Below are 15,206 nucleotides of genomic sequence, written 5' to 3'. Positions count from 1 at the left end.
AACTTCTAATTCTGATTTTTAAATCATCATACAGTAAAGTTATATTTTTGGGTATGTAGTTCATTATTTCAATATATCAACTTTTTACTGAGAGAAATAATGTCACCAGGATTCTGCTTGTTATAAGAGAACTGGTTGGGATTCCAAGAGACTTTAGTACATATAGAAATTTTATTTATGCCTAATTTCCTTCAGTTATTCTTTTTAATACCCATGTTTCTGATGTGATTTTAGTGGAATTAATCTTGAGCAGCTCAAAATGATGTAATTAATGACATTCAGCTTAAATTACAATTGCTTTTGTTGTAGGCTTGTTAGTATGATTCTTAGGTGGAATTAAAAGTTGCCCTGGTACAATGGGCTGGTTAGGCCCCCCTGGCCTGGTAGTTCCTGTGTGCTGGCTCATGAGCTATAATTTGCTATTTATTATATGCTTCAGGCAGGTTGAATTTGGCTTCAGATACATCTTGCCCACATGCTACATGGAGCTTAGCAGCTTTTAGTAGGAGGTGATAGCAGTGTGTGACACTGGGATGGGACTGAGAACAAATAGAACTCAAAGCAACAGTGTTTGTTTGAATGACAAAGTGAACACTTTGGATACAAAAGAATGAACAAATACTGTTACTTCCATGAGGGAGTGCCATGTTTGTTTTGTTCTCATTTTGGAGCCTAGCTCAGTGCTTAATAGGTACTCATTTAACGTTGTGTGCTGAATGAAGTCATGTTTTCTGGAAACAGGAAGTATGCTATTTAACTTCAATAATATTCTATGGTAAGTAAGTGCTAGAAAAGTGGAATGCATAGCACCTTCTAGGGAAAGAGAGGCATAAGTGTATAAGCAGAAGTGTGAGCTGAGTCCAAAGGTTAATTAGTTAAGTTCGGGGAGGAGTGGGAGAAGTTGCTCCTTGAAAAGGTACTAGGGAGGAAAGGAAGAACATTTTCCAGAAATTGAGGCCCTGTACACTTGTACAAAGGCCTGCAGCAAAGAGCATATCATAGAACATTTGGAGAACTGCAAGCCCTAGGTGGTGTGGGGAGACCCCAGAGGCAGGGGCAATAAGGGGCCAGATGACCCTATAAGCCCTTGGTAACCTAAAAAATATTTAAAACTGTGTTGTGATTTCTAGGAAGAAAGTAATATACAGAAATATAAAAACTGATGTGATAAATCTTCCATTCAACACCTGCATGTAGTACAATGGTGGCAGAATACCTTTCAGAACCGAAGCTAGGGACAGGTGGAGAGGACTGTAGAATGCAGATGGGAGTAGATAGTGGAAGTAAAGGAGGGGAAGGGTTGCTTTCTGAGGCTCTCAAACATTTCATCAGTGAGTTACTGATATTGTCAGTACTGGTGTTTGAAAAATTCACATTACAAAGCAGAGCTTAGTTGCTACCATTTTGGAAGTATCCAAGGTCAGATGTTTAATTTTATCTGTGCTTTCTCATTCTCTTAATTAAGGCATTATTTGCCTTTACATGGGTCAGTCTAAAATAACCTAGTTAGGACTTAAGGAAAAATCATAAGTTTTTCCTTAAAATCTCCACCAAATTCCAGATTTAGACGCTTGTTTTTGTCTCCTTTTTATATCCCTCTCTAACTGTAATACACTGTTTTACCAAGTTAGTGAAATAGCATAAAGTCATGGTCCCTGCTTCAGAAGTTTAAAACAATTGTGGAGTGTCCGTAAGTGCCTTCCTATCACCATCCTGGATTATATGCCATCCTTGGTAGGTGACAGCAGTGATGTTACTGATGGTGTTTACAGGACTGAAGCTGGGTGCCTTCTTAAGGGAATGTCACTACATAGGAACAAGAAGAACTTAAGGTCTGCAGCTGTTTTCACAGTTCAGACTAATCCTGGACAGGGAGAACTATGTATTCTCTTCTTGGCAAGGAAAGGGAGCAATTATCAGCCGACTTTTAGTCCTCCAAGATTCTCAGATATTAGAACAGTATTAGTAAATGAGTTTTCTTTCTTTTAGAGATAAAACAGAGCACGTGTTTCACAGTGTGTAAGTGAGGAGGGTATGTAAAGGTAAGAGAGAAAAAAATAAGCATATAGGGCAAGGGGAAAGTAACATCTAGCAGGCAGAATTCTGGAGTGTAGTTCTTATGTGTTAACTTTGTTTTGATCCTTGGATAAGGCATCACAATTGTCAGCATACTTTTTCCTATGAAAGGACATTGTATATAAAATCCTTTGAGTGATTAGGTGAATTATGAAAACACATGGCTCAGTTCTTAACACTATAAAAACAATTATGAGAACTTATGGTTATTTTTGGATTTGGAATCTTGTCCCTTTTAAATAACTCTTACCTGGAACACCTCCAACAAATACAGGCTCCCTGTGATCAACTGATTTTGGATTCAGAGGTCCAACCACATGGTTCACTTCAGAGTCTACATCCAACTGAACCACATTTGAATCTCTAATAACTGAAATACAGGACAAAGGCTGGTCATAAGTTGGCACTGGAGTGATTAATTTTTGCATGAAAGGGATTTTATTTATTCCAGAGTAAACTCCACACTTTCTTCTATATTACTGAAAATATAAATGTCTAACCAAGCAATCTCTGTAATATTTTCCTTTGAAAGGGAGAATATTTAGGATACTTTTCTGCTACTTCTTTGTTTCATAAGTTATGAATTATTTAAACAATTTCTTAAGACTATTTTGGCAGCATTCATATTTTCAAATCACATGTGGATTCAATCTATACATTTCAGTATAGTAATATATGATATTATATATTATAATATATATTAATTGATATAATATTAATATGTAAGTAATAAAATATAATAAAATATATGATTTTATTTGATTTCTTTTCTTGGACACTTTTAGACTATCATCTATCGCCTGTTCTATCATAAAGTTATAGTCCAAGTTCTTCCAAGCAATCATCCCCCAGGTGTGTATGTAGGCTTTCTTTATAAAGGAAACCCAGAACCAGCTTTGCTCACCTGTAATTCGGTGCCATCTGCCATCACAGAGTATCTGCTTGGGTGTTACTGAGGTCGAAAAGTCTCTAATGCCATTATTGACTTTCACTATGACCTGCAAAAGAGAGGGTACATTATATAATTTAGTACATTATATAATTTAATTTAAGTCATCCTCATTGTGGTGAAACTAACTTCTTAAATTCACCACAGGAAAGCAGTACTTTAACATCCACATGATTAGCTTTGCAATTTGAACACAAGGGGTCACTCTTCCATAGGCTATAGAAAGTTTAAATTGTTTCTAGGAGAGAGAACAAAATGCTGACAAAGGAGAGAAGATGGGGGAGAGGAACAATAAGGTAACAGAATAAACTGTTTAATTTTTAAAGATCCAGTGTGATAAACAAAGGAGGTTAAGGTACTGGTGAAGAGCATGGACTTTGGAGCCAGACTGCCTGTTCACACCCAGTACGACCACTTAGCTGACTCTATGCCTTTGTTTTCTCCCTTGTAAAACAAGGTGGTAATAATAATGCCTATTATTATACCCCCTCACAAAGCTGTTGGGGGGAATATGGTGAATTAATCCATATAAAACACTGAGAATAGTACCTCACACATAGTAAGTACCACGTAAGGATTTCTTTTTTATTATATGGCTTAATAGAATTTATTGGAACTCAAATGAAAACCAGTTAAATAAGGGACAACAGTGATAATACTACTTTTTCCTTAATATTTATTTGAATACTTTCATGAATGTTCTTTAGTAATATTAGTTAAGGATGAAAGTGGTATTTAATTATAACAGGTTTTTTTCTCATGTCTAGTAATTGAAAGTAATATGAATGTACATATATATATATATATATACACACACACACATGTACATATACACACAAATGGTGTGCCTATATATTATGGACAGAAAGATAAATGTTTTGATATTTGCTGGTTTTAATAGTTGGGTATGTTTGCTGCTTCTGTTTCTTGTAGAAAAGGTCTCTTCATTCTTCTATTAAAACCCAATTCTTCTGTTAAATTATGTTGTTATTGCTGATCTTTTTTTTAGCTTTGCCACATTTTCATGGTTCTTTACTTTAATCAATTCCCAACATATGTCTCTGTATCCAAATATTGTATGCATTTAAATTTCATGTTATAGCTTCCCTGTTTCCCCCCAACCCTCACCCAGTTAGGAAAGACTGATGAAATAATTTGTGAAATAAGTCTGTTTCAGATCTAGAATCCAAAGTCAGAGGAAACAGACTATAAACAGTTTTTAACACACTACCTGCCCCTTTTTCATGTGAACATTTAGGTACTCCCCGTTGACACTGTGGCCATGAACAAGGGTTCCAGAACTGCTTCTGGGACGGACTTCAAATGCAATTTCAAACTTCAGTCCAATATTGAAAGACTCATCTGTGGGAAGAAATTTTATTAGCTTACAAGAACAGCAACCTAAATTTTATAACTATGGTGTGATTTTTTAATCATATATTTTTGTGTCTGCTTTTGAAAGTCTGATGCACTTCTCAATAGGTAAGTACAAAGAGACATTTTCCATGTCAAACACACAGTGGAAAGCCCTGTGGGGGTCTTAGATAACTAGCTACTCCTGGTGTGGGGTGGGGACAGCATGCTGAAATTACAACATGACTATGGGAGCTCAGAGGAGGAGAAATTGCTCCCAGCTAGCAGGACCATTCACTATTTCAAAAGTGAGAGGGAGGAAAGAACACACTGGGCAAGGAAGTAGTTTGAGCACAAGCAGAGTCTGGAACATTTGAAGAGCACTATGGAGGCCAGTGAGGCTAGATTGTCCCCTGATAGGGTAGCGGGAGACCTGGTGAGTGGGGCAGACCAGCAGAAGCCACACTGGGAAGGGCTCTAAGTGCTCAAAGATGGAAGATAGACTTTATTTTGTAGTCACTGAGCAAGGGAGCCAACTTGATCAGATCTGGATTTAAAAATAATCATTAGGAAAGATAACCAGTGCCAGTGATGCAGAGCATTTCACAGGAAAGATGGAATGAGAGCAGCAAAAGGAGCTGCTACTGCACTGATGCAAGAAAATGAATTCTTAGAATAGTTGTGTTCACTCCAAGAGCCTCATTGCAAACCTGGGCTTATGTGTCTCCTTATAAATCACTTTAGTTTTTCCTGCTATTAGTTAATGTTTACGGGGAACATAAATTGTGCAGGTTACTATAAATTTCTATCTGTCCAAGCTTTTGAGTTCTTATCACTGAAATCCAGTGAAGGGTGAGACGTGAATGTAGGTATTTTATTAGGGATAAAGGAGGTAAAAGGAAAGTAAAACCACAAGCTAGACAAAGAGAATAAATATTACCCTGCTTATTCTATTGAACATGGGGGATGTTTAAGAAGCTATACTTGGTTGCCCTGTAATGTCTTTATTTGAGGGTTGTTGAAGATAGGGAACAGGTGGCTTTCTGCACTTTTCCTATCATCTCTCCTGGCATTTTTCCCTGTTCCTTTCTTGCACTTCATGGTCGCTCTATAGAATGTTTGTTGAAATGTCTTCGATGGTGATTGTGTGTAGACTTTGATTTACTCATTTTGTGTAGGATTTATTATTGTGTGTAGGATTTTATTTATTTGTTTGTTTTTTAGAACTATTATATTTCATATTTCATCAGCTGGCATAGGTACTGTCATACCAGAGGCATACAATAAGAACTTTGTTGAATGAGTGAGAAATTGTTGAGGGGAACAAAAATCCAGAAATAAAATTTCTCAAGAACAGGATTGTATGCCAGTGCTTCAGGGCAATGGAAGAAGTGCAACTTCCTTTAGCAGGGACAGCGGGTCACACTAAGAAGGGGCAGAGAAAGACCCGGAGAGCAAGTGGCCAGGGGCAGATGTGGATCAGACCAGGGAGCAGCACAGGACATTCTAAGGGGGCCAAGATGGTCTAATTCCAGAGGTTGGCAGCTGTGGAGAAGTTCTGGTCAGGGAAAGCAAGCAGGAATGGGCACATGTACTTGGTATTGGAGTGGTAGGAGGGGAGAAGGATGGTCCTTGTGGAAACAGGCCATTTGCTAGGGCTGAGTGAGATCGGCATTCTGAAGTATCAATTCTGGGTCCTATATCCCTGTTAACCACCTCCAGGAAAGAAGTATTTCATGACTCGTGTTTTCAACATAAGTTTCTGTTACCTAGAACCACGTATCCTCCTTCTGTTGAAAAGTATGTTCCTGTTTCCATTGGACCTTCAAAACAAGGAGTCACACTAAATGTCTGTGAGGCAGAGGTGACGGAGGCCCCACCGAGCTGAAGATTGCTGAGACAGCCACTGAAACTGTAGACTGAGTTTATCTGAGAGAAGAAGACATTTTTAAAAATCTATTTTCTCAACACTCACAGATGTACCAAAGGGAAACAAAATAAAGGGATTTGAGCCATGAGAGGAACCCAGTAATTCCTTGTCTTATTTATCCTGGCTATCTGAATGATCCATAGTGTTCCAGGTAGCTGTTTTTTAATTAGTTCTTTGATGCTGGGATTTGGTATTTGATAATGTCAGCATGCAGCTATAGGAAGTTTTACACCCACCATATGGCAAAATAAATCGTACTGTGGTTTTCAAGTTGAATATTAGAAGTATCCTGGTTTGTTTTCCTTCAAGAATGACAGTGGTACCCAAGATCACCTGATACCAATGAGGGCTAGCAAAGTTCTTAACTGTTAAATCCAGCATTGCTTAATAAACAGCAGAAAGCTTGCATGTTTGGCTTCACTATTTTTTTTGTAATCGAACATTTATTATACAAAGAAATGTGAAACTTGGGCCACTTTAGACATCTGATTTCATGCTGCTTTGGAAATATTTCTTTTAAAGAGTGTGTCATGGAATTGGAGCTACTTACCTAAAATCTAATTACAACATGAATCCCCCCTTTTTTGTTTTATCCACATATATTAATGAATCATAGATGTGTATTAATTCTTTGTGCTAAAGTAAAATCTGTATTTATGTTAAGAAAAATGTAGTCCTTTAAGTCATTCCCTTTATTGCTAGGAATTATTGTAAAGGTACAATTTTTTAAACCTTAAAATTACAAAAATAACTTGCCTCTTACTATACCTTCACTTCTCTCCAGGAGTAAGCACATTTACAAATTGTGTGTGTGTGTGGGGGGGGTAAGATATAAAAATAAGGTCATAATTTATATAATGGTCTGAAAGTCTGTTTTATTCCCCCACTCAATAATGTATAACAGAATGACTTGCTTGCTTTCTTTGGTATTTTTTATACTAAAAGCATGGGTACTCGCTGAACCAAGCATCTCCTTAAGACATAACTGTTCATGACAATTCACACCTCAAAACATTTTTCATCTCATTCCTAACTTTGAATTAAAAGATCACTCCTGACTGTAATGACACAGGGCAGACAGACATACCTTAGAACAAAACTCACTTTGATAGCTTATATACGCTGAACTACAATTTACGTTCGCCAATTTCCTAATTGAAAAGGGCCTAGATTAAATTTTCCAGCTCTAAAGGTCAGTGGCTCTATCTGGTCATGCCCAGCTTACCTGGACATTTTTCACAGCCCTTCCAGGAGCCACACCTCCCAAATAAATAGGGCCCTTGATTTTCCAGACAGCTTCAGTAGGAGGAAGACTCTCTTCTAGGACTCTAAGCCCATCAATTATCATCCGGCCACTGCTCTTTTCTTGAATAAATATTACCTGGGTGGAGAGAAGGACAAATAGTATATCTCAAGTACATTCCCACATTGGGGAAAAGCTGTATTCCTGGCCTAATTTCGCTGCTGCAAAACTGTGGGAAACTCGCACAAGTTCTTTAAAAAGGCAGTCCTTTCTCTGAAAGCCAGTACTTTGTCTTTTCCTTTAAAGCTTCATTTAAAGCTACAGGCTAATTTCTGAATGCAGCTTATATTTAGCAGAGTTCTCTATGAAGCTCTTCCCAGTTGGCAGTTCACATGCTTTGTCCATCTCATAAATTTATTATAAATAATTATAATGAATCTTACACTGCTTGCTCTTTCTATTACATACTGATTTACCTCAATATTGAGATATTCTTCCTGTGGTATCCTGTCTTCCTAACAGATTTACTCTTCACTTTGTATTTTCCACAGTTTAGCCTCTAAAGGGCACTCAGTGATGTTGAAATTTAGAAACTTCCATGCAGTGGGAAAAAAAGTCAAGTGCAAGATCATTAGAAACCAAACTTTAGTTTATATTTGCAATTGATCCTTTCGTTTAATTATCCCCAAAAAATACAAAATGAAAGTTGATCTTTCAAAAATAAATTATCTCTTTTTAAATAGTAAGCTTCAAGATTTTTATAAGGAATTTTTAAAGATTTGAAATTGCACTCTGCATATAGCAACATAATTTTAAAACTGATGTTTCTAGAGGACCAACAGTGGGCATTAATGTCAGCCCATTTGACAATAGCAGATATTTGCTGACAATAGTCTCTGCCTTCGACTTACATCATGCCACAATCCATCATTGTATTTCTCTTGGCTTCTAATCTTCAGTTTCTTGTGGCCAACGTTAAACATGAAAACCAACCGGCCATGGGCTAAGAATAGAGCCATGAAGTCATTCTCTTCTTGATCTGACACATAGAAAATCATTCCATGGGAGGAATGAGTTTTCAGACGAATGGAAAACTGAGATCTGGTAAGTGAAAATAAAAAGCTTACTTTCTGTGAGATAAGACTGAGGGTGATCTCTTAAAACAATGCAATGAAAGGAAGAACAAATAAGCAGCCATTGTATCTAATCTCAAGCAATGTTAACTTCTAGTTATCCTGCAGTATTATTAAGGGATAAGCATGACTAAGGTTAGTCATTATAAGCATTATAAGAGTAAGCATGACTAGTTCAAAAATGTAAATTCTTCTCTACTTCTTTATGCAACGGGGATATATTCCACATTGAAGGACGCTTTGTTTCACTTAAGGTTCATACTAGGAATTGTTTTGAAAATACAGTTACAATCAGTTTAGTAAAAATCTATATGTTAAGGAGGCTTATTTATATGGACAAAATACTAGTCAGTGATTAAAATGCATATAGAAATTTGCATAGCAACAAATTCATGTACTATCTAAAATATAGATTCAGTGTTTTTCCCAGTAAAAATTAAATAATAGATATCACGTGTTAAAAATAACCATCAGAAATTAAATAAAACTTTCTGGAAATTTAGCTCTAGGCCATAGATATGGTATATTTATTAGGCTAATTTCTAGTTTGATTAATTTTAAATTCTTCCTGAAAAATGCAAAATACTAATTGAAATTATTAGCTTATTGGGCAAATAGCAAATTGGAAATCATTTGAGTTTTCTTATTGAATGCAATGTCTCTATGAATGTTTGAAAGAACTGTATATGACCTCTATAGGAATATTTGGGTGTTAACACTATGAGGAGAAATCTTTAATATTATTAAGTAACCTGGAGATTTATGAAATACTGGGAAGAAGTGATGGCTTTAGAGACAGCTTGAGGGCTAATAGAGATACAAAAGTGTATTTGTACTTTTAGTGTCTTATTAACCTTCCAGCAATTTAGATGTATTCCCATTTACAACCTGAAAGCAGTTTGTATGGGACAGGAAAGGTAATATCAAGGCTAAATAAGGAGTCATTTGAAATTTGCCCCATCTTTCTTTCTTTGTCTTTTGTTTTTATAAAACACAACAAACCCTTAGGAGAATGCTGTGTTTATGGATCTTACTTTGGGAAGAAAGTCACAGAGAATATAACTTACTGGAAAGCATGAACAATGTACTACTTAGAACTTATTTTGATGGTAAAAAAATAGGATTTAAGGTGTTAAAGAAAGGAAAGATCATAGGAAAAAGATGACATGGCAAAGAAGGTTGAGCTCAGTCACTTCCATAAGTTTCTGGAAGGACAGTGTGTTACATTACCTTTCGCCAAAATCTCCTTTTAAGTGTTCAAACTCTAGGCGGCTGTTGGCGGTCCCTCCATACTGATAGGCATGCTCTATCGCTCTAGGGCTATTGGAAAGGTGGCAGTAAGAATCTCTTGGGACATTCCGCTCTAGGAATTTCAGGCCAACAGGATCCCATGAAGGTGCATCTTTACTTTTCCCTCCCTATAAGAACAGGAAATAAGTCACATTAAGGGATAAAAGTGACATATAGTAGCAAAAATTCATTTGTGATTTATCGTTAATAATATCAGTAATAACTAAAGTGTGCATTTGTGCATTTTCCACTTATGAAACCTTAGGCCCCTCCCTTGCCTCCTCTATGACCATAAGCTAGTGATGGTGGTTATAGTAGCTGCTGCAGCAGGAATGATAAACAATACCACAGTATGTTAACAAACCCCAAGTCCTAGTCTGTGGATTTTTGGCAGAGCTAATTTGAAGTGTCAAGGTAACTGTACTATCATTTAAATGCATTAACCAATGATGTAAAATGGAAACCTTGGCAAAAAATAACCCTGAATCTATATTACCCTCATAGGTAAAATATCACTTTAACACACACAAATTATACATGCTGTGCAAGAAGGTAACATGCTTAGTGACACTGTCAAAATATTTAATAATATTTTTGGTGATATGATATGTAGCAAACTTTAATGTAACAGGATATAGAACAGTACTTAAAGATTATCTTGTACACTTAAAATTGTACTACTAATTTTAAAATTTAGAGTTGTGAAAATATAGGCTAATATTTAATGGTTATTTAGTCTTAATTTCTGAAGCAAAAATAAAAGTAAATTCAAATAAATCTTATTATTCAACCAGTTATTCATTTATTCAAGTAAATGTTTATTGAGTACCTAATAGGTAGAAACGAAAGGTGAGAAATCATTATTTCGGCATGCCCTCCATGGACAATGTGTGTTAGGGCATAGAAAGGTGAGTGGGAACTGGTTCCTGCTTTTAAGGAACTGAAAATTGATTTGGAAGAACAGTCATGTATTTTTTTTTTCTTATTAAAGTGTCAGTTATATAAAGTCTTGTGATGGTTTCACATAAACAACACAGTGGTTTCAACATTCACCCATATTACCAAGTCCTCCCCCCCTCTATTGTGGTTAATGTCTGTCAGTGTACTAAGATGCTACAGAGTCATTACTTGTCTTCTCTGCAAGAACAGGCATGTATTTGACAGATTGGAAGACAAGTTGGGCCAGATAGACACGACCTTAGATGATTTGCTAGAGAATGAAGTTTTGCTTTTTAAGGAGCCATGCAGGTTTTAAAAGCATGGAGTGGCTGACCTGACCCACTTAGGAAGAAAACTTGCAATAAAGGAAGGGCAGATAGGAGAGGAAATGTTTGGTAGAGGGAGAAGTGGGGAACACAGCAAGAGTCAGGGTATGATACAAGGTTAAATAGGAAAAGACAATTTATGGTTTGGGGTTATTGAATGAATGTACACATTTAGCTGTCCCCCTCCCTAATTACCATCAAAATGTCAGAAGAACTATACATGCAGAAATAAATCCATAGCAGTCCTAAAAATCTAGCAGAACAAAGCAGTATGGAATTTCTGGAAGATAGAATACAACTGAAACAGACTAACAAAACCCTTAATTTCACATGGGCAAATGGCAAAACCTCCAAAAAAGTGTTTCAAGCGAATCCAGAATTGCCCTCAAAATCCCGGTATAGTGTACAGAGAGCAGGTTAACTAATTACAGGCAGACCAACTGTGCCAGGAACCTGCTGTCAGGGAAGTCAGGGAAGCAGCTCTGGCAGCCGGGCGCTGGCAGCAGAGGCTTACAGTTGCTGTTAGGTTGGAGAAAGCAAGATGGAGCTCCAGAGACTTGCATACCCCAAAGAAAAGCCCACTTGAGCCCCTCTTTCCTTCCTCACGTTAGTCGCCAGGATTCAGAATCTGATTCACTGCTACAAAAACTGGGTTTCTTTCTTGGATGGAGGAAATACACCTAGTTACTAGTATTTTTAGGTCCAGTCCCTCACCTGCAAATAATGGCCAGAGCTTCACTGCAAGGGTAGGCAGAATGAGCCAGAGTGGGGACTTAAGGAGGCTCTTTTCCTCAATCCCATACTGTATTCCCACTGTAGTGGAGTAACATGCTTTATAATGGGAGATCTTTGTCTCATGGAGGGACACAGCTGGAAATGCTTTGCACTGGGCATGGAAGGTGGGGGATAAGAGACTGGTGGGGGGTTGAGGACTTTCCAACTCTGACTACTCCTTCGAATGTTCTTTCCTTTTCCTGTGGAGAGGCTTTCACTCTTTCTCCATCAATGTATCCACTTAGCTATGGGAAGAGAGCAGCAGTGAATTAGACTATTGGAGCTCCGCCAAAGTATGGGGTTATTGGATCACCACAGTCTCAATTTGTCAGCCCTGACTTTCTCTGCTTCAATACTTAGTCTAAGATCTCTCTCTTGTATGCTACAAAAATTAATAAACTCTGGTATCTGTGTATATGGGAACTAAAACCCTCTGTGGCTATATGATCTGAATAATCATATACTAAAGACAAGTTACAACTTAATTCCTTCACTAACATAAAGCACAGAGACTCAGTTTCCTACCCTAAAATGGGTATGTGTGTATGGATTCTCTCTAAGCCCCAGTCACTGACCAGTGCGCTTTTTTTTTTCCTGATCGTCTGTTAGTTGGAATCCTATTTGTGGTACCGATTTTAATTTAGCAAGGTTTAATTGTTTCAGAAAACAGCCAAACTAATTAAGCTACTTAAGAAAAAGAGGGCAATGTGTTATGGATATAGGAGTATCTTACACAATCTCAGAGAATATAGAATAGTGGGGTCCTACCAGGGGCTAGAATCAGGAATTGGAAAACTAGGCACAATAAGGCACTCTTTTTCTGGATGTTTCTGGTATTTCAGCTTTGTTTTTGTTAGAGTGTCTGATTTCACTTTCTTTATAGGACAGCTTTCTGCCCTTTTCTCTTTCTGTAAGGTAGTTTTCTTTCATGGTGCAATGGTAACACAGGGCTCTTAGGTTTACAAGTTTTCTATTCAGAAAGACTAACCCAGCTTGTCTCTCTGGGTCTAAATTCCCCAAAAAGAGAATATGAAGGCCCAAATTACATATGATCTACCCTGGTCCAGTCACATATATTCAGGTAGATGAGGTTATATACCTAAATATTGGATCTCCCTGGTGGATAGGGAATCAGTTCTCAGAGAAGGCAGTGGTTGGTCTGCTACCCCAAAATGATATCTCTTATAATGTATAAAATGTTCATTATCACATTAAACACCAAGTGAGAAACTACTTTCCCAATTAAATTTGAAAATATAAAAATCATGAGAAATTTTCAGGCTGCAACATAGGTGGTAAGACAGGTATTCTTAAATACTCATGAGATAATTTAAATCAGTGTTACCTTTTTGCAAAGTAATTTGCCTTGAACCAGTAATTCTACCTTTTAGGAATATATCCAAAAGATTTATTCAGCAATATGATCAAATGTACAATCAACTGAAACCAATGTTATTGTATATCAGCTGTATTTCAATTAAAACATGAAAAACACTAACAATGATCTTTATCCATAAAAGGGAAAAACAGGAAACAACTGAGTCATTTAATGACTAAATTAAATTAGTAATTTAATTGAATTATTTAAATTAATTTAATTATTACAGTGGTTAAAATTAATGGTTAAATGAATTATAATAAATGTATAAAATGGAATATGAGGAAGTTGTCATAAAACTAAATTGTTATAAACCCAAATTGCTATGATTCAGCCTTGATAAAAATTTAAGCCAGAGGTTAAAAGTTTTTCTTGGTATCTATTTTGAAAGCTATTGATAACAAGGATAAATACAAGAGAAGATTAGCAAATACTGACATTCTAATTACCAAAAAGTATAAGTGAAATCTACAGTGATTCTGTATCTTGTTATTACAAAATTGAGTTTCTAAGATTTTTTTTACCAGAAAGGCTAAAAGATTTCCTATAAAAAACGTTTCTGTTAATAATTCCAAGAGCTGTTGATTGTAATCTTGAAACTATGGATATTAGTCAGGAAACTACATTTGGTAGACAGCTTCATATAGAAAACTTTATTCACTTAAAGAGGCAAACTGTGTTTGCATCAGAAGGTTGAACTTCCTCAGCAGCCTATGATGTTAGCCCATGATGCTTAGGTCCCAGCTAAACATTCTCAGGATAAACCTTGTAGCATCAATATATGAAGGTGACAATAAGATTCCATCAGAATTTCATAGTCTCCTCTGAAAAATCCTTCATAAAAATCAATGAAATTATCTCTTTCCCTGAATCACTTTCAAAAGTCTTCCAAATAAAATTCAAGAAGGGATCCTGAAAAATTACTAATGTTTGGTTATACATGACAAAATTAGTTTATTAGTATTGATAAAGAAATCACATGTGAACAAAAGACAAATTTCATGGGGATTCTAAAAAGTGGTCCTCATAAAAGTTGAAATATATGGGGAAGTGCTCAAGACCTAACTGTCAGTATAAAGCCAGCAGAGGTGAGAAGCTGATGGGGTGCTTCCCTCCTGGTGATTTTACAGAGGCTAGCCTTGGAAGGAATCAGTTCTTTCCCAGAAAAGATGCTCAATCTTACTAGCATTCAAGGAAATGCAAATTAAACTGCAATGAGATGAATATTTGTCCATTATATTGTTCATATCCAGTGTTAGCAATTGTGAAGGACAACACGTTCCTTCAAGTGCTGTTTAGGGGAGTTTAAATTAGTATTGCCTTAATACTGAAAATGTACACCCCCTAAAGCCAAGGAATTCTACTTTTAGGATCCTTTAGAAACACTCAAGGCTTTAGAAATATAATAGCTAATATTCACTGAATGTTTATGCCAGGCATTATGCTAAGAGCATTTCCTGCATTAATTTATTTAATCCAGCAACTATGATGCAGATAGCTAAATATTTATTGAATATTATGTGCATTGTTTTAGGTTTTCAGGAAACATCAGTGAACAAAACAAGGAGCTTGTATTCTAGCAGAGGAGACAGACAGTAAATAATAAACATAATAAATTAAAATGCGATAAGTACTATGGAAAAAATAACAACTAGACAAAGACAAAAGAGATCAGTAGTAGTGCTGGGGGAAAGCAAGAGGCAGGCTGTGATATTAAACAGGGGGTTAAGGTATACCTCACTGAGCAGTTGAGAGTTAGGCAATCCTACTGTGCAGATATTTGGGGTAAGAGTGCTTCAGGCAGAAGGAAAGCTC

The 15,206-nt window shown here is 36.5% G+C and overlaps 1 protein-coding gene across 3 annotated transcripts in view; it reads right to left on the bottom strand.

Moving 5' to 3' along the window:
• Positions 1–15,206, bottom strand: part of LAMA4 (laminin subunit alpha 4) — a 193,888-nt gene that overhangs the window by 2,035 nt on the left and 176,647 nt on the right. For all 3 annotated transcript variants that reach the window (XM_036893544.2, XM_036893545.2, XM_036893547.2), the window contains 7 exons: positions 9,915–10,102; positions 8,463–8,652; positions 7,534–7,689; positions 6,148–6,307; positions 4,257–4,387; positions 2,981–3,074; positions 2,327–2,446 (listed from right to left, as the gene is read on the bottom strand). In XM_036893544.2, the coding sequence (XP_036749439.2) occupies positions 2,327–2,446; positions 2,981–3,074; positions 4,257–4,387; positions 6,148–6,307; positions 7,534–7,689; positions 8,463–8,652; positions 9,915–10,102 (1,039 nt within the window). The remainder of the gene's footprint in view (positions 1–2,326; positions 2,447–2,980; positions 3,075–4,256; positions 4,388–6,147; positions 6,308–7,533; positions 7,690–8,462; positions 8,653–9,914; positions 10,103–15,206) is intronic.

The sequence above is a fragment of the Manis pentadactyla genome, chromosome 12 (assembly GCF_030020395.1).
Source record: "Manis pentadactyla isolate mManPen7 chromosome 12, mManPen7.hap1, whole genome shotgun sequence".
Taxonomy (NCBI): domain Eukaryota; kingdom Metazoa; phylum Chordata; class Mammalia; order Pholidota; family Manidae; genus Manis; species Manis pentadactyla.
The sequence above is the reverse complement of the archived record's forward strand: the minus strand, read 5'-3'. Positions and strand labels throughout refer to the sequence as shown.